We start from the raw sequence: 19,977 nt of genomic DNA, 5'->3' as shown, positions 1-19,977 counted from the left end.
AAAGCTCAAATGATACAAGAGGCTATATAATCATAGCCTGATTGTCACTGTTCTCTGGAGCAGAGGTGTCAAACGTGAAGCTCACAAAACTTCCAAGTATGGCAGGAATGAGATTAAAATGTAATTGGGAAATGTTTAACAAAATAAATAAAAATGCAAAAAACATAGGTAATGTCACATTTTAAAATTAAGTCAATATGCTGCCTGTAGGTATCCTTTTGTACAGATTAGTACTCCCTCCCCTTCCCCCACCATTTCTATTTGAGTTTGATCCCACTGGTCTGTAGTAATCAGATTACTGGGTTCAACTGGAATTCTTGGAATAAGGCTACCTCATCCGGTTCACGCCTCCAGTCTAGAGCAACTAGGGGCCTCTAAAATCAAATGAGATCACTTAGTAGGTAGAGCACTGGACTTGGAAGTGGGAAGGCCTGGGTTTGAAACCCTGCCCCAGCCCCCCAGCCCTCACCATGTAATCCTGGGCGAATAATTTTCCTCCTCAGTAGAATTAGAGAGGCTGGACCTTCTTCCAGTTCTAAATCTGTGATCTTAACGATCCATTTGCAGCATGCTAGGAGAGGTTTTAAAAATAAATTACTTTTTTTTCCTTTTTGGTGAGCCAATCGGGGTTAAGTGACTTGCCCAGGGTCACACAGCTAGTGAGTATTATGTGTCTGAGGCCGGATTTGAACTCAGGTCCTCCTGGCTCCAGGGCTGGAGCTCTATTTACCATGCCACCTAGCTGCCCCATAAAATAAATTACTTTTAAAGATAAAATAATTAGAGTTAAAATAACTAGCAAAGTTATTGAACTAACTCCGTCTCTCTCCCTCCAAACCAATGGTGGGGAAAATCATGAAACTCAATCACTTGAAACATTTGGACAAGCACATGAGATTCAGCTGTGTAACCTTTCTTGTCCCATTCTCCCCTGTGACTATCCGTCAGCCCAGCCTGAATACATCATCTGTGTTCCTCTGCTTCCTCAAGTTATTTTTGGCCACTAGCAGGAAGGCTTTATGGGCAACTGCTTGGTCCCTCCCTGTACTGAGAGGCGGCCATGAACTTGTACAAAGCTCATTTCCCACAATCTCTTACTCCACAAATAGAATCTGTCTCTCTCAATGCAATGTTGTTTCCTCCAGGCACGCATTCTCCCTACAAAAATAATGACTTGGATGCTTCTCCTAACCAGCAGTCACAGCCTGGGTGGGCTCAGGCCTTTAAGGGATAAGGTTGGATGGACCTCTCCTTGTTATATAATTAAGACTTACATTTTGGTGCTCCAGATTCTCAATGCCGTAGAAATTCAAACACTGGGGTGGCAAAGGAAGGTTTTATGGAGAAGATGGGAATAGAATTGGGCCTTGAAGGATGGATAAGATCATTCCATTTCCCAGCTTGTCCTCTCTCCTTTCCAGAATAAGGAGAAGGAAGGTCGCAACGTAAGTGAGGGCACAGATTCAGGAATGAGCTTCGTACTTGGGGGGTGAGAAGAAAGCAGCCTGACTGTAGTGGAGGTTGCCTTGCTGTGTTGGGGAGTGGCGAGATGAGACAGTTTGAGAAAAAGGATTCTGGAAGTACAAAGGAAGCAGGGGAACCAATCAGTTAGGAGATGATCATAATAGCTTAGGTAGGAGGAGATGAGGCCTTGACCTAGCAGGCAGAGTCACGAAGGCCTGGACAAGGGTAATGTTTTCATTTCTTGAAATGTCAAAGCAGCGTTGATCATTATCACTCATGGGGCCTCTCTCCCCTCACAGCCCCATCTCAGAGCCTACAAAGGGGACCACTTCTCATTCTGCTCCAAGGAGGTTCTCTGGTCCCAGGGTCCTCAAGTAGAAAGGGTCAAAGAGAGGAGGTGAGGGTTTGAGGAAGGTCATTTATTTCCCTATTTTGAGGAAAGAATCAGCACCTAAAAACTGTCACCTTTCAGAGTTTTCATGCCGTCATTTGCTAGACTGAATCAAAAGTTAGATTAAAACTAAGACATAATTAAAGCCGCAGATGGAATGATTTCACTCTGAACCAAGGCATGTTGTAAGGCACAGTATCAAACACAGGTGGGCAGCCCAGATTAAAAGGTAATTGGGGAATATTTAACAAACTTTGGATGAATATACAAGACAACATAGAGAATGTCAATATGTGGTTTTCTAAGTCAACATGTAGCCTGCGTGCATCCATATGTAGGCCACCTACCCCACTTTCTATTTGAATTTGACATTATTATTGTAGATCATGTGGCAATAGAGGCTAAAAATGTTTCCTCGTTTTCCTTTCACTTCTGGGTCGCTGTTTTTTAATGTTGCCTGAAGCAGGTGGTAGTGAAGAGAGGCAAAGCCTTCCTTCTATGACCCCCCCCCCTTCCCCCAGGTGGTCTAGCTGCCCGTCTAACTGGGAAGGCCCAATCTGGTGATTTTCTGAGTTTTATATCCTTTGCTCTCCCACTTTGCTCTTCCATCCTTTTCTGTGTCTTTCTGCAGAGGTCCCTAGCATGCAGGATGTCCAAGGCTATGACACCAGTCGCCAGGACCCGTTGGCCTACTTGGACCCTCTGGAAACCCCTTCCCAAGGTTTGGAAGTAAAGGCATCCCCTTGCCCCCCAAACTTTCCTCCTCTTCTGCCCCTTGCTTCCCTAAAGTTGGGGGGAAGGGCAAGGTAGGTAGGATGACAAGACTGTGCACCCTGGGGCTGGGAGAAGCTGCCTCTGGCAGGGTGGGTCACAGGAGAGGCAAAGTGGGAGGATGTGACGAGTTGTAGGCATTAGGATCTATTTCCTCTGCTCTCTAGGTACCAGGGAGGAATGGTGGATACACAGGAACCAGGCCACATCTGAACATACCCCTGAGGGAGACAGGGGTGCTAATCTATTGCCTCAACACTGGGAGTCTGGCTGGAGTATCTCCAGATCTCAGCAGCACCGCCACCAGGAGGACCCTGTTGTGCGGTCACGGTCTCATGACTGCAGCCAGAGTCTCCACGGGTGCTGCCCAGATGGCCATACGGTGGCACGTGGCCCCTTGGGGCATGGCTGTCCCAGGATGTTGTGTCAGCAGAGCAGGTAAGTGATGGAGATGGCCATCACCTCCCCGCCAGACAGAGGGGATGCTCAGGGAACTCTCATGAGTTCGGGTACAGGGTAATGTGGGCCCAGGCAGTGTGTTTAGCGGAAAGAAAACTGGGCTGAGAATCAAGAGATCTGGGCTCTAATCTCTGTCCTGCCATTAACTTCAATCTAGGCAAATCACTTCCCCTTCCTTGAGGTTCAGCTAGTTCTTCTCCTCTGCCTGCCTCAGGCTTTGTTTTTTATTGTTGTCACAGGGACTTGAGGTAATAGATGGGAAAGCATTTTGCACTCTCAAGGTATCAGAAAGCAGTCAGTGTTGTTTGTCCTTCATTCCTGACGAGGACCATGGCATCAGGAAGGTGATGTCATGACTTGCAAGTGAATTGGATCTAAGTGAGGCAGGGCTGGGCAAAGTCACCAGCTCCACTCTCTCCTCTGGAGCCATCTGGGTCCAGGGGCCAGATATATATCAGGACGACAGGAGATGGCCCCAGAAGTCACTCAACAGGGGGCAGCTAGGTGGCGCAGTGGATAGAGCACTGGTCCTGGAATTAGGAGGACCTGAGTTCAAATCAGGCCTCAGACACATAACACTCACTAGCTGTGTGACCCTGGGCAAGTCACTTAACCCCATCACCTACACCTCCCCCCCAAAAAAAAAGAAGTCAGTCAATAAAAGTTAGATTAAGGACCTACTATGTGTCAGACTCTGTGGTAAGTGCTGGGGATACAGAGGAAGGCAAAGGACAGCCTCTGCTTTCAAGAAGCCCCCCATCTAATGGGGAGACAACATAGAGACAATTATGTACAAACAGGCTGTATGATAAATAAGTTGGAAATAATCAACAGAGGGAAAGGGAGAATAGAAAGAACAGATTTCTGAGATCCATAACTCCATGGGATGGGGGAGACAATATGATGCCAAGAAAAGTTTGAATCCCAGCTCTGTCACTGACTAGTTGTGTGACCTTGGGCAAGTTACTTTTCCTCTTTAGGCCTGTTTCCTCATCTGCAAAATGAAAGGCAGGAGGGGACTCAATGACCTCCAATATACTTTCTAGCTCCAAATCTCTCTGTCTCTATCTCTCTTGGAGGCAATTGGGATTAAGTGACTTGCCCAGGGTCACATAGCTAGAAAATGTCAGATGTCCAAGGCCAAATTTGAACTCACGTCCTCCTGATTCCAGGGCCAGTGATCTATCTACTGGGCCACCTGGCTGCCCTCTCTCTCCAAATCCTTATGCTGACTCCTTGGCTGCCACAAGAGTACCTAATAACTTTTCTTCCTTCATAATCCTACTCACACCAGTCAAGTAGAGAGGGTACAAAAAAAATATCCATAAGCTCCCATATTTTCGCCCATACTCATTAAAAATCATGGCGGTCATTGTTTCCAAGGAGAATGAGTTGTGTAGGACCAGGGCTTCATGAAAATTCATAGATCAGAAATAGGATTTAGAGCTGGAAGGAACCTTTGAGGATATCTAGTCCAGTGCCCCCATTTTCCAGATGAGGAAACTGAGGCCCTGTAGGAGAAACTAACTAGGTAGGACAGCTTGGATTCAAACCCAAATCCTTTGATGCCAAATCCACAGAGCTCCATCCACTGTACTTTCCAAGAGTCTAGTTGCTCGTAAGTGCAGCCCAGTTCATGATGGTTTTTATACCATGTCCTGACCACGAGTACTCTGAGTTTGGGGGTAATTGTAGGAGCTGGCAAATAATAGTAATTAATAGCTTACATTCATATAGTAAGTTTAGTTCTGGAAAGTACTTTACAAACATTATCTCATTTGATCCTCACAGCAACCCCAGAAGTTGGGTGCTAGTATTATTATTATTATTCCCATTTTACTGATGAGGAAACTGAGGCAGGCTGATGATCACATAGCTAGTAAATGTCAGAGGTGAGATTTGAACTCGGGTCTTTCTCACCCCAAGTCTAGTGCTCTCTGCCCTGGGCTATCTAGCTGCGTGGTAAACGTTCGGTACGTGTTCACAAGGCTCATGTAAAATAAATGGCATGTACAATGTGATAGAGATGGAAAGGGAATGACCACTTTTATTCTTTAAGGGGATTCCCCGAAAGGGGTGCTATGTTAAGTAGATTCTTCTTTACCTCTTTTCTACAAAAAGGCTTCTTAAGCTTCTACTACTAAGAGGCCACAATGAAGTAAAGTGGACAGAGGTGTTCAGGAAGCCCCAGGTTCAAATTCCACTTCCAATACTAATGTGACCCTGGGCAAGTCGCTTACAAGGTCTCTTGGGCCCTAGACCCCCCCCCCCAGGACCTGAATTCCTTGGTCTGTCCTGAGTTGCCTGGACCCTCTAGCTCAGTAGAAAGGAGGAAAGTGGGAGTGGGGGAAGGGAGAAGCAGAGGGAACAGTCTGGCAGCAAGAAGACAGGACTCAATGAGAACTTTCTACAGGTACGGATGCTGCCCTGATGGAGTCTCGTCAGCCCTGGGCCCGAACCTCACAGGCTGCCTATTGTCCTCTGGGAGCAGACATGGGCCCAGAGCAGCCTATTCTACGGTGAGCGGCTTGACCCCCTGACCAAGGGGAGGGATCCGCTATTTGGAATCAGCTCCGGTGGCTAAGATGCAGAATTCCCTTCCTGCATCTTCTACCCCTTTCCTGAGCATTCTTTGGGACTCTACATCCCTGCCTCTCCCCACCATTTGCCCCTGCTACCATGACTTTGGATGGGCCTGGAGTTTGGGTGCACCAGGGAAGGGGGAATGGGTGGGTGGGGGAAGTCTCCTACTACTGTTCTTCTGACTGTCCTGGCCAGGGTGAGGGTGGCTCAGAGACCCTTCCTTCCATCCCACCCTTCTCCCAACAATGAGGTCTAAAAAATGCTCTGGGATACTCCAGTAGTAGGGCTTGGCAGGCTGGTGTCCCTTCACTCTGCTCTGAAGTCACCTCTTCCTTCTCCATAGGCTGGCCAAGCCGAGCCTCAGTCAAAGCCATCCATGGAGTGCCGAGGATCCCAATATGGCTGCTGCTACGACAATGTGGCCTCCAGCGCAGGCCCCCTGGGAGAAGGGTGCAAAGGCAGGCCCAACTACCGTAAGTGACCCTGTCCTCTAGGCCTTGTCACTCTCTTTAGGGTGGGAGGAAGGAGAATAAGAATGTATATAGCACCTACTGTGTGCCAAGCACTGTACTAAGTGCTTTTCTTTTTTGAGGCAATAGGGTTAAGTGACTTGCCCACAGTCACACAGCTAGTAAGTGTCTGAGGCCACATCTGAAATCAGGTCCTCCAGACTCAAGAACCAGTGTTCTACCCACTAGGTACCCCCTAAGTGCTTTTCACAAGTATCTTTGATCCTCACAACAATCCTGGGAGGTAGGTGCGATTACTACTTACATTTTATAGTTGAGGAAACTGAGGCAAACAGAAGTTAAGTGACTTTCCCAGGATCACACAGCTAGCAAGTAGATGGATTTGAACTCAGGTCTTCCTGACTCCTGGTCCAGAGATCGATCCACTGTGCCACCAGCTGCTTCATAAGCTTTAACCTTCCATTTTTCATCATTTGTTGTTTTTTCTCAACCTTGCCAATCTAATGTGTGTGAGGAAGAGCCTCTCCGGGCATAAGTCACTTGGAGCATTTCTTTCATATCTTTCAGTCCCTTCCAATGTTACTCTTAGTCTTCTAATACCTCCTCCCTCCCCCGCCCCTAAATCCTTAAGGACAAATCTTACGCAAAAATAGCAAGTCAGGAACTAGCACAGTGCCTTGCACACAGTAGGCTCTTTAACAAAAGAGTGTTGGTTTGGATAAATCCTACTCCCTTTAAGGTGTTAGCTGATAGAAACTTAAGTTCTCACCCTCATGTGTGTTTGTGTGGTGGCAGGGATTCTTGAAATCCTATTTCATTGAGGTCCCCTCGGCATTTCTTCCTGTTTGCAGAAGTCTGGGTAGAGGGCTCTCCCTCCTTCTAAAACCAAGGGATGGCTTCATTCCCAGCACCGCCGCTGGCTCCTCGCTGTGGAGATCCAGGCTTGGTTTCCCCCAGTCTTCCCAGGCCTGCTGTTGCCCATGTCACTGCCTCTCTGGCCCCTCAGTTTTCCTGAGCCTGTGTCCTCAGAATAGTTGATAGACAGACAAGGAGAGTTCTCCCATGACTGAGGACTGAAGTTGAGGAAAATTCTTACAGGTGACGCATGGCCTCAGCCTGCTCTTCCTCCACAGCTTACCCAGTCAGGTGCCTGCTGCCCAGTGCCCACGGCTCCTGTGGGGACTGGACCCCTCGCTGGTACTTCATTCCCACTGTGGGCAAGTGCAACCGCTTCTGGTATGGTGGCTGCCATGGCAACAGGAACAACTTCCTCTCTGAAGAGGAGTGCATGAAAAGCTGCCAAGAGGGAGCGGACGGCAGTGACCCAGGACCCCTGAGTCATGGGGCAGAGCAGAGATGGGCATCTCCTGCCCAGCGGGAGACAGACACACCAGCGGGGCCCAGCCAGCCCAGGCAAGGGCCTTCTGGCTATAACCAAGGAGGCCACCATGAGGCCTCCTACCATGGCCAGTCATCCAGAAATGATGGCCGGAGTAGGAATGGGGTGAGTTGGGGTCTGGACCATACAGACACATCCCAGGGAAGGCCTTCCCTTTCATCTGGCTCTTTAAGGCTAGAGCAAGGGGGACAATACGTGAGGCAAGATAAGACTCAACTGCCCAGGACCTCTAAGCAGGAGCCCTTGAAGAACCAACATACAGGACACCAGGACCGGGAGGTCAGGCCAAGTGCATTTGGGCCAGGAGAAGACATTAGGCAACCACACCTACAGGTTCCTTCTCACAGGTAAAGCTGGGCCACTAGGGAGGGGGGGCTAAGGGAAGGACTCGCCCTGGGAAAATCTGTAAAGTCAGGAAGGCCTGTCTCTACCCATGTACCAACTCCCCTTCCAGCCCCCCCCTTTTTTTTAAATTTAAATTAAAAGGTTTTTTTCAAACAAAGATCTGCCTTTTCTCCCTCCCTCCCCCCTCCCACTGAGAAAGAAGGAAAAACAAATTCCCTGTCACAGACATAAATAGTTAAATGAAACAAATTCCTGCATTGACCACGTCCCCCCAAAATATGTCCACATCTGTACTCTTGAGTCCATCACCTCTCCATGAGAAAATGGGTGGCAGGTTTCATCATGAGTCCTCTGGAACCCTAGTGGGTGGTCGGGTTGCTCAGAGTTCCCGTTTTTCAAAGTTATTTATCTTGACAATATTGTTTGCCATTGTGTAAAGTGTTCTCCTGGTTCTGTTCACCTCACTCTGCATCAGTTCTTACAAATCTTCCCAGGTTTCTTTAAAACCATCCCCTTTATCATTTTGCAGCACAATACCATATTTTACCGCGTAATCATCGCAGATTTTATGCCAAATTTTTTTTGCAAAAAAGTGGGGTGTGACCATCATGTGAAACTTTAAACATCGTGCTGCTACTTAAAAATCATTTATTACTAAACTGTATCATTGGCAGACAAACTGGACAGTTTAGCTAGCCTGGGAAGATGCAAGTCTTACCACATCATGTGACTTATTCATGGCAGCTTCACCTGCCTACCCATTCCCCTTACGTCTATGGCTCTTCATTGGGTTGAGTGACAATACTGTTAGCAAGTGGGCTTTTGGGAATATACTGACAATGCGTGTATGCTGAGAATTCTAGGCTGTCAGTGTTCAATGCATGAGAGAGAAATGTGTGTCCATATGCCACTGGTGAATACATTGCTGCTGTTTACTTTTTAAGCAGCGTGACAAACAGAATTATACATATGATAATTACATGGTGAAAGGCTATAACCCCATTTTTGGGCTGAAAAAACAGGGTGTGATGACTTTGTGGTGGTGATGATTATGCAGTGAAATATGTTAGCATTCCATCACACTTAAATACCATATCTTTTTCAGCTATTCCCTAATTGATGGGAATTCCCCTACCTTCAAATACTTTGATATCTCAAAAGAACTGCCACAAATATTTTTGTCTATGTAGATCTTTTTCCTGTATCCTTAATGTCTTTGGAGTATAGACTTGAAAAAACAGACTTGTTATAAAAACAGACTTTTGATAAACAGGATCATGGTTTAGTAGCTTTGGGGGCACAGTCCTAAACTGCTTTCCAGAATAAGCGGATGAGTTCATAACTCCTCCAAAAGTGCATCAATGCACCTGTTTTCCCACAGCCTCTGCAACATTTGTCTCTTTTCTCTCTTTTGTCAACTTTTCCATTCTGACGGGTATGAAGTGGAGCCTCAGAGTTGTTTCAATGAGCATTTCTCTAATTATTAATGATTTAGATAATTTTTTCATATCTTTAAGTCCCTTTTCAACACTACTTTTGATCTACTCTTTTTTTCCAATACCCTCCTTCACCCTAAATTCTTGAGGAAATAGCCTATACAAAGATAATATGTCAGGACACTTAGCAAAGCACTTTGCATAAAATAGGCTTTATAAGGAATGTTTGTTGAAATGGATAAATCCTACTCTAAGGTATGAATTTAAATTCTTATCCTTCTCAGCAGAATTTAATAGGGCCAGGCTTTTGCGTCAGACAGGATAGTTACCTTATGGTAGGATTTGAGGGGATCCAAGAAGGCCTACCTGACCCCAAATATCTCAGGTGCCCGTCATGGTGTCTGAAATTCTATCATTAAACCACTTAAAATTCTATAGATTAGAAAACAGAATCCAATAATTTGTTGCCTACAAGAAGCGTACCTAAAGCACATGAAATCCATATAGTTTCAAAATGAATCTAACTCTAAAGTGAGTTAGGTTTAACATCGAACAGATTTAGAATAAAATATGTTATGCTTCACCTAGTCCTAAAATGCAGAAATTACAAGCATAATTTTAGATCAGGCAGAAGCAAACACAAATCCCACTGAGAGGCAAGCAGAAAAATTACAGTATAATTAAAGGCACCATAGATAATGGAACAATATCAGTGTAAAATAAAATGTACTGAATGGCACTGCAATCCATTTATAAGGGAATGACTACTAAAATGCAAAAAGACTTAGATAGTAAGGCAGTAATTGTGCAAGAGTTTCCTGTTGTTTTGTCAGAACTTGACATATCTACTAGGAAGATAAAGAAGTCTTTTGTTTTTGTTCTTGTTAGGCAATGGGGTTAAGTGACTTGCCCAGGGTCACACAGGTAGTAAGTGTCAAGTGTTTGAGGCCGGATTTGAACTTAGGTCCTCCTGACTCGAGGGTCAGAGCTCTATCTACTGTGCCACCTAGATAAAGAAGTCTTGAAGAGAATATTAGAAAACTGAATTTCATAGAAACCAATGAATGAGAATCTTAGGGACTATGTGTATTTCTCAGGTTCCCATATGACTTTTAAAAAATTAATTATATGTGAGGGCATAAAAAAAATCTTAATTTTTAGATGATATGCTAATTTACTTACAAAACTCTAGAGAATCAACAAAATTAATCATACCAATAGCTTCAAAAAAATAGCATGATGTTAAAGAAAATCACAAAATCTTTAGAATTTCTCATTTGTTCCTAGCAAGGACCACAAGAAGAGATTAAAAGATAAGTACCATTTAAAATACCAATAAAACGTAGGTACATAGAAGATTTATATAAACAGTACAAAATAGTTTTCGTGGCAATAAAGACCTCCATAATTGAAGAGATATTTGTTGTTCAAGGTTTCTGTATGCTAATAATGTAAAAATGGTGCTATGATACAAATAGCCTGTTATGCCAAGCAAACCACTAGGGGATGCTTTATAGAATTAGAGAAGATGATGACAGAATTCATATGGAGGAACAAAACATCAAGGACATAAAAGGAGATACTGAAAAAATGGCAGGAAAGAGGAGAGCTGGGAAATAACTGATGTGAAATTATATGATAAAGCAGTAATTACGAAATTTTTTTTATTTTGGGGTAAGAAAAAATTTAAAGTTGATCAAATAGGATTAGATAAGCAAGACTTAAGTAAGTACTCTGGTCCTTGATAAACCCAGGTAGACAAAGTACTAGGGAAGGAGCTCTTTGTTCAACAAAACTGTGGAAAGAGTGGAAAGCACTTTGGTAGAAAATAGGTTCAGACTAGCAGCTTGTTTGCAGTATAAATAAAAATAAGCTGTAGGTAGAGGCAATGACATGAAGGAAAAGATCCTATCATAAAAAACCAGAGGAGAATCACAACTATGGAAAAAGGGAAAACCCTTAACCAGCTGAGGGATAAAAGAAATAATAAAATGGTACACTTGAGCATTCAACCAAGACTGGGTCAGCATTTAATTGTGCTGAGCACTAAGAGAGGTATAGACGTGAGTAAGGAACATTCCCTGCCCTCAAGGAGTGTATGGGCTAGTAAAGGAGATAACACACGTACAGAGATAATCATGATGTATCATCCTGCCATTTTCTAGGATTGTCTTGGACAAGACAGAATATTCTGGGGTTCAGGTCACCCCGGGGCAGATGGTTCGGCTCTTCTGTATGGCAGGTGCCAGCCCTGATGTGAAATGGCAGAAAAATGGGAAACCCATCAGATCATCAGATAGGTAAAGAAACTCTTCCTTCCCACAATCCAAATGACCCTCTACAATTCAAGATGCTCCCTTCCAAAGGTAAGATTTGGAGGTTTGGACAGGCAAGGAGGGATAGACTGAGGCAGGTTTATCCACAAGTCTAACCAGATGGGGCATATGAATTTAGGGATATTATTAAGGAAATTATTTGTAAATATTTAATCATAACATAAATATTATTTATATGGCACTTTATGTGTGTATAGTTTGTTTGTTGGTGATAAAGAATGTTACATCCATTATTCCACCTAATCCTCACAACAACTTTGTGAGAAAGGCAGAGAAAGTATTATTTTTCCCCTTGAGTGAACTGAATCTCAGAGAGGTTAGGTGTTTTGCCAAAGGTCATATAGCTAGTACAGTTATCTCTTCCACATCACAGGGGTTAGGGGTGCGCCCCCACAATCTGGAAAAATCTACATAAAATTTTTTGCCTCTCCTTTTGTACCAGAGAAGTCTGAATTATTCTGGCATTAAAAGATAAAACATGTTGATATTAAACAACACTATACTTATATTTTATACATTTCTGAATTTCCAAACTTTATCTGTGTCACGTCATGCCTTTACGTGTCATTGGCGGCTTCTGCAAAACTCCCCCCAAATTCCCGTTTAATTTCTTATGTTGACACACAATACATCAAAACTGCAATGGGGAAAGTTGCAAGGTGGAAGAGGTGACTGTAACTGATAAAACCAGGACTTGAACCCAGAGTCTTTTGATTCCAAGAGCAGGGTTCTTTCCTCTACCACACTTTGGTGGGGACTCTGGATTAGGCATGGTAGGGTACAGGCCAGGGCACAGTGGGGCATGGTTTGGGAGACCTAGAAGCGTTAGGGATGTTCCTTGATATGTGGTCTCCCTCAGGCACCATCAGCAGCCAGATGGCTCCTTGCTCATCAGTGCAGTGAGTGAAGATGATGCTGGCACCTACACTTGCAGTAGTTCTATGGGAGGCCAGGACAGCAGTCGCCACCTTCAACTCTGGATCACAGGTCACTTGGTCACACTCCCTCCACTGGGATTTTTAATGGATTTGCTCTGTTCCTGCACAATCTCTCCCTAGGATGGGAAGGGTTAGGCTTAGGGAGTGGGATCAGGCTTAGGATTGTCTTGATTGAGTGCCCTCCACCCTATGCCTTTGCTGCTAGCAGTGGTGATCCCTGTAGGAACCCAGGGGACATCCTCTGGAAAGGGAGTCTTAACGTTTTTGTTTCCAGAGCTACCAGTTCCTTGGTATTCATGAACCTATGGCAGGACCCCATTCTCAAGCTCCATTTACCACTTACAAACACTCCTGCCTCAGCTTTCCCTGGAGGATTAGTTGTAAAGTTCTCTGCCCTTGTCTGCCTCAGCACTTTCTTCTGCTTCATAATAGAGGATGATAGGGCAGCGCCTGCAGAGCCTGAGAGGAATCTCCCTTGGATCCAGGACCACAGACGCCTAGATTTTGGCACAGAAGGAGGTGGGCAAGGTCAGAGCGCCAGCTCCCACAGGCACCATCAGCCAGGGTCCAGGTAATACTACTTTTGTCCCACACTGGCTCTCTTTATTTCAATTTCATGCCATATGCCCTCTCTTCCATGTTTCCCTAATGTGCTTATGATGTCATCTTTTACATACAATTATGAACTCATTTTGAGCTCGACTTGTTATGTGGTGTGAGATGTTAGTCTATACCTAGTTTCTGCTAGTTTTCTCAATGATTTTTGTTCAATAGCCCCAGTTTTTGTTGTCTTCTCCCCGTAGTTGAAATCTGTGGATTTATCAAACATTAGGTTACTGTGCTTATTTGCTTTTCTGTATTTTGTGGCTAATCACTCATTTTCTTAACTAGTACCAAGTTGTTTTGACAATTACAGCCTTGTAGTATATTTTGAGGTCAGGTACTGCTAGGTGCCCTTTCCATTTTTGTTTCCATTGATTCCTGTGATATTCTTTATCTTTTGTTTATCCAGATTAATTTCTTTGGTAGTTTGGTATAGCACCGAATAAATAATTTATATATTGTCATTTTTATTATATTGGCTTGGCCTACCCATGAGCAGCTAATATTTCCCCAGTTATTTAGATGTGTTTTTATTTGTGTGGAGACCATTTTGAAACATTGTTCATATAGTTTCTCTGTGTCTTAGCAGGTAGACTCCCAAGTATTTTATACCATCTGTAACAGGTTAATTGGAATTTCTTTGTCTCTGCCTGCCAGGTTTTGTTGGTTGTATACAGAAATGCTGGTGATTTCTGTGGGTTTATTTTGTATCCTGTAACTTTGCTGAAGTTGTTTCCATTAGTTTTTTAGTTGACGCTCTAGGGTTCTCTAAGTATACCATAATAGCCTCTACAAAAAGTGATATTTTTGTTTCCTCTTTGTCTATGTTTATTCCTTTAATTTCTTTTTTCTTGTCATTGCTTCAGCTAACATTTCTAGTACAATATTGAAAGGTGATAATGGACATCCTTGTTTCACCCTGATTTTACTGGAAAAGCTGTTATCTTGTCCCTGTAATGCTTGCTCTTGGTTTTAGATAAATATTACTTGTTATTTTAAGGGAAACTGTTTATTCTTATGCTTTTTGGTGTTTTAAAAAACAGGAATCGATGTTGTGTTTTGCTAAGTTTTTGCTGCATCTATTGAAATAATCATAGGATTTTCATTGGTTTTGTTATGATATGGTTAATTATGTTTATAGTTTTCCTAATATTGAACTAGCCCTGCATTCCTGGTATAAATCTCACCTGGTCATTACATATAATCTTTGTGATACATTGCTATGATTTCTTTGCTAGCATTTTATTTACATTTTTTTCCATCAAAATTCATTAGGGAACTTGGTTTATAGCCTTCTTTCTCTGTTTTGACTCTCTCTAGTTTAGATTGCAAGACCATATTAGTGTGATAGAATGAATTTTGTGGAATCCCTTCTTATTGTTTTACAGTTTATATAGTATTGGTAATGATTGTTTTTTTAAATATTTTGTAGAATTCACTTGTAAATCAATCTTTTTCTTTGGGAGTTCTTTTATGGTTGAATTTTTTTTTAATTTTAAGAGTTATTTAAGGATTCTATTTATTCTTCTGTTAATCTGGGCAATTTATATTCTTGTAAATATTCATTTCATTTAGTTTGTCAGTTTTATCAGCAGATAGTTGGGCAAAATAAATCCTAATAACTTCTTTTATTTCATTAGTTGTGAATTTGGCTTTTTCATATTTTGTTGGTAATTTGATTTTTTCTTTTTCTTACTCAAATGGTTTGTTTTGTCATTTCTCCCCCAAAACTAACTCTTACTTTTATTAATTCAATTTTTTAAACTTTCAATTTTGTTCATATATATATATTTTTTTAATTTTCAGGATTTTTATTTTGGTGTTTAATTGGAGGTTTTGAATTTTTTTTTTTCAGTTGCATACCAAATTCATTCATCTGCTCCTCCTCCCTTTTATTGATGAGAGTTTAGAGATATAAAATTTCCCCTAAGAACTGCTTTGGCTTCATCCCATAAATTTTGGAATGCTGTTCCGTAGTTGTCATTATCATCAATGAAGTAACTCATTTAATTTTCCCTTTAAGAATTTAGAAGTTATGCCATTTGATGCATACATGTTTGCTATTGATATTAATTCATTGTCTGTGATATCTTTTTTAGCCAAAGGTAGTTTCTCTGTTTATTTCTTAATTAGGTCTCTTTTTGCTTTTGCATTTGTCTTAAGATTATGATTGCTACCCACCTTTTTTTTTAAACTTCACTGAAGCATGAAAAATTCTGCTGCAGTCCTATTTTAACTCTATGTATATCTTTTGCTTCAAGTATGTTTTTTGTAAACAATACATTGTTTGATTCTGGTTTCTAATCCATCCATCAATCCTCTTCTTTTATGGATATTTATCCCATTCACATTGTTTTGATTGCTATATATTTCTCTCTGTCCTATTCTCTTATCCTCATTCTTCTCTCCCCCTTGTCCTTTTTTAAAAGAATTTTGCTTCTGACTAATGCCTCATATAATCAACCTTCCCTCTTATTCCTTTCCTTTTTTTGCCTGTTGTGTAAGATGTGTTTCTGTGTCCAGATGTGTGTCTTTTCCCCTTTTATAACCAGTCCAGACGAGACTGAGGTTCAAGTGTCATCCATTTTCTCCACTCCTTCCTGTTCCCTTCTTGTTAGTTGATTTTTGTGAAATACATTCCTTTTCCCCATCCATTTCATTCTTGGTTTGACATCATCCAAATACAACAGAATCATGCCCAGGCCCTCCAATTTAACTCTTTCTATGATTTTGGTGATCAGGGGCTAACGTATCATCTACCCATATAAGAATATAAACAGTTTAACCGTGTTTACTCCTTTATAATTTCTCATTCATGTTTACCTTTTTATGCTTCTTTCAACTCTTGTGTTCATGTCATATTTTCTATTCAGCTCTAGTCCATTCCTCAGGACTATAAGTATTCTATTTTGCTGAATTTCTGTTTTTCCCTCTGTAGTATTATACTCAGTTTTTTTTTTGTTTGCCTTTTTTTTTTTGGAATTGGGGTTAAGTGACTTGCCCAGGATCACACAGCTAGTAAGTGTCAAGTGTTTGGTCTGAGGCCGGATTTGAACTCATGTCCTTCTGACTTCAGGGCCAGTGCTCTATCCACTGCACCCCCTAGCTCCCCATATTATACTCAGTTTTGCAGGGTATGTTATTCTTGGTTGTAAGCCTAGATCCTTTGCCTTCTGAATATCATATTCCAAGCTCTCTATTTAATATTTGTGGCTGCTAAATCTTGTATGATAATAATAGTGGCTCCTCAGTACTTGAATTCTGGCTGCTTATAGGATTTCGTCCTTGACCTGGGAGCTCTGGATTTCATTTTGGGGTTACTCTCAAGAGGTGATCAGTGGATTCTTTCAGTTTTTACTTTGTCCTTTGATTCTAAGAGATCTGAACAGTTTTCTTTTATGATGTACTGAAAACATGATGTCTAGGCTCTTTTTTTTTTTTTTGTTCATGGCTTTCAGGTAGTCCAGTGATTCTTAAATTATCTTTTCTCAATCTATTTTCCAGGTCAGTTGTTTTTCCTATAAGGTATTTCACATTTTCCTCTTGAACTCTTACTTGAATTCTTCTGGAATTCTTGGACCTCTGTCTAAGCTGTGTTTGTCTTTGAGGATTTTGCTTATAGATGTTTCTGAATTATTTTCTTCTTCTGTCTGTGTCGTGAGTATCCTTGTCACCTTAATAGTTATCTTTATGGCTAGGTGGTGTTATTCTTTTTTTTGGTGGTGGTTGTTTGCTCATTCTTCCAGTTTACTCCTTGACTCTGCATTTTAATTTAGGGCTGGGTTCTGTATACTTCTGGGGGGAGAGGAAGGAGATGTCCAGCCTGAGCTTCTGTGCTCCCATTACTTTCATAGATTCAGCTGGGGGGCCTGCAAGCTTTTAGTGCTCCCAAAGTATGTGATCCAGGGGCAAGGTCTGTTCTCTGACCTCCTGGTTTGAGGTTCTGCAAGATCCTGACACAGGTTTGGGTCCAAGAGCTTGTTTCTGGTTGGGAATTTCAGCAAACTGCTGCTAGCCTCAGCCACTACTGGCCTGCTGGGAGGCTCCAGGTTCAGAACACGGATGCTGCGCCCAGCTCCTGGCTGAGCCACCATGTGCTTCCTGGGCACAGTAAGGACCAATGTTTACTACCACTCTTCTCTGCCCCAACTCTGTGACTTGGCACTGTGTGATGAGTGGCAGCTCCCAGACGGCCCCCGTTCCTGCCTGCTTACAGATGCATCCCTTTGCATCCCTTTCTCATGCCCTATCTTGGCTCTCTTTCAGTGTCTGGGCACTGGGATGTTCCTTCTTCCTTTCACCACCACCACCACCATGAATTCATGGCCAGACTCCCTCCCAGAGTCTGCAGACCTAGCTCCCTAAGCTGTCCTGGGCTGGAAAAATTACTCACTGTGACTTCTTGTTGGCTTTCCCTATCAGAATTCAGTCTGGCGCTTCGTCAAGGTGTGCGGGAAGTTGGACTATTCCTCACTCTCCACCATCTTTATGTTCATATAGTTTTGAAAAAGATTTGTGTAGGTCTGCAGAGTGCTTTACATATATGTCATGTGATCCTCATAACAACCCTGGGAGGAAGATGCTATTATTAAACTCATTTTACAGAGGAGGAAACTGCGATTGAGAGGTTAGGTGATTTGCCTGGGATCAAACAAACAGTACGTGTTAGAAGCAGGATTCAGATTCAGGTCTTCCTGATCCTAAGGCAAGCACTCTATCCATTATCTCACCTACCCACTCCCTACCTCTACCCCAAACTACTAACTTTGTATAACTTGAAGAGAAATTTAGTTCAACTTTCATTAACCAAAGGAAGTAGTTTTATTACTTCATGTAAATTTCCATAGTCTAGAATTGAGATTTATCATAATCTGTTTCTAAAAATGTTTGGCAATATTGTATTTTTTTTTAAACTGGAAGAAAAATAAACTCTTGTATTCTGGTTTCATAAAACCTTTTAAAATGACAAAATAATGGAGAAGGAGAAGGATAGATTAGAGAAGGGAAACACTTTTTAGGTCCAGAGGTGATGAAACTAGGGTGGTACCTGGGGCAGTGGAGAAGAGGGAACAGATACAAGAGAACATTTTTAAAGGAGGTGGTCGCGTTTTACAGGTTGAGCTTTGACAGGAATCAGCCAGGAGTGGTGGATGCCACTGTGGGTCAGCGAGTCCAACTGCCCTGTCGAGCATTTGGCTACCCTCCCCCAGTCATTGAGTGGCAGAAAGATGGACAGCCTCCCTCCTCTCCTAGGTGGGTCTATTTAACTTCTTTCCTTCCATGTTCAGCTCTGCCTCTAAGTAGAGGGTGATGGGAGTAAAAAGTGGCACCTTCGCCTGTTTCCTAATGGGCCTGGCCATCCAAGAAAAATTCCTGCCGTCACTGTAACTTCTAACGCTCTGCAAGGGAACTCTGTCAACTGTCACCTGCCCCACTGGCTCTCGGGATTGGACATAGAACAGCTAGAAAGCCTTACTACACCTATTCCGATGACAATGACTACTGAACTAACACGTATATAGTGGGTACTATGTGCCAAACACCTCACGTTATTATCTCATTTGATTCTCACAACAACCTGGGAAGTAGGTGCTCTTATCTCCATTTTACACATGAGAAAACTGAGGCAGACAGTTTAAGTGACTTGCCCAGGGTCATACAGCTAGTAAGTGTCTCAGGCTGGATGTGAACTCAGGTCTTCTTGATTCCAAGCCCACGCTTTATCCACCGCATCACCCAACTGCCGGGTTCCAGTTAGAAACTGAGATAACTTTCTGACAGTCTCATCAAACTGGCTTTTGATACCACCAGGGTCTCCCTGTGCCAAATTATCAGACACTAGAGATTTAAAAGGATATAATAAGGATGGAGACATAGAGAACATTTCTGAATAGAAAGTCACTCATTTTGAGCAAAGCAAAGAGCTAGAATCATTTGAAAACTCATTTATAGACCAAACAACTATCATAAAATGTAAAAAATGTCACATGAAACTTTCATTCTTGAACAAAAAGCTAGAAAATGTCAGGTATATTAAATGATAGCCCAAGAGGGCATGGGGAAGGAGGAATCTGCCATATTGTGGGTAGTCACCAGTGGGTCTTTGACCAAAAGAAGCTTGGAGGTTCCTTCTCAGTATGACTATGACCTGGCCCACTTGCAGTAAATAGCTTTGCCCTGCCCTCATCCTGTATCTTCTGCCCCTCAGGGCCTAAGGGACATGACTATGCTTGATCTACAGACACCAACAGCAGCCAGACGGCTCCCTGGTCATCAGTCGTGCTACTACGGAGGATGGTGGCTTCTACACCTGCATTGCTTTCAACGGACGAGAAAGAGAGCAGCGCTGGGTCCAGCTCAGAATTCTGGGTAGAGGCAGGGTGGGATTAGGATGCAGCCCAGAGCAGAAAGTAAAATAATGGATACTGAGGGGCTTGGGGGTAGGAGTGCGTGAGGACTGCCCATTTACCCTGGAAAACATGCCCACCCAACTAGTTTAGGAGACAGAGGGTGGCAGCTCTGTTGATCACGTTTTCATGTGGGCTTGGGACGTCAGGTAGAACGGGCTGAGGGACGCGGAGGAGTGTGGGTTGGAGTGGGCACTCTATATCTCATACGATGAAATCCCCTATTTGTCTGCAGGAGAGTTGAAGATTATAGGACTACAACCCTCGGTTACAGTGCCTGAGGGAGAAGACACCCAGCTCCACTGTGTGGTGATAGGAGACAATGTGAATGTGAGATGGTCCAGGTACACATCCCTTTAAGCCCTCAGTTCCTAC

General features: G+C 42.9%; 1 protein-coding gene across 7 annotated transcripts in view; it reads left to right on the top strand.

Annotated features, from left to right (window-relative positions):
- The window catches only part of PAPLN (papilin, proteoglycan like sulfated glycoprotein), a 90,032-nt gene that overhangs the window by 59,703 nt on the left and 10,352 nt on the right, over positions 1-19,977 (top strand). For all 7 annotated transcript variants that reach the window (XM_020986336.2, XM_020986335.2, XM_020986340.2 and 4 more), the window contains 11 exons: positions 2,487-2,576; positions 2,794-3,064; positions 5,499-5,604; positions 6,012-6,141; positions 7,272-7,884; positions 11,484-11,618; positions 12,514-12,641; positions 13,025-13,163; positions 18,311-18,448; positions 19,437-19,564; positions 19,838-19,946. In XM_020986336.2, coding sequence (XP_020841995.1) covers positions 2,487-2,576; positions 2,794-3,064; positions 5,499-5,604; positions 6,012-6,141; positions 7,272-7,884; positions 11,484-11,618; positions 12,514-12,641; positions 13,025-13,163; positions 18,311-18,448; positions 19,437-19,564; positions 19,838-19,946 — 1,987 coding nt within the window. The remainder of the gene's footprint in view (positions 1-2,486; positions 2,577-2,793; positions 3,065-5,498; positions 5,605-6,011; positions 6,142-7,271; positions 7,885-11,483; positions 11,619-12,513; positions 12,642-13,024; positions 13,164-18,310; positions 18,449-19,436; positions 19,565-19,837; positions 19,947-19,977) is intronic.

This window comes from Phascolarctos cinereus, unplaced genomic scaffold (genome assembly GCF_003287225.1).
Source record: "Phascolarctos cinereus isolate Bilbo 61053 unplaced genomic scaffold, phaCin_HiC Scaffold_3;HRSCAF=262, whole genome shotgun sequence".
NCBI classification, from domain to species: domain Eukaryota; kingdom Metazoa; phylum Chordata; class Mammalia; order Diprotodontia; family Phascolarctidae; genus Phascolarctos; species Phascolarctos cinereus.
This window is presented reverse-complemented; position numbering and strand designations above follow the sequence as displayed.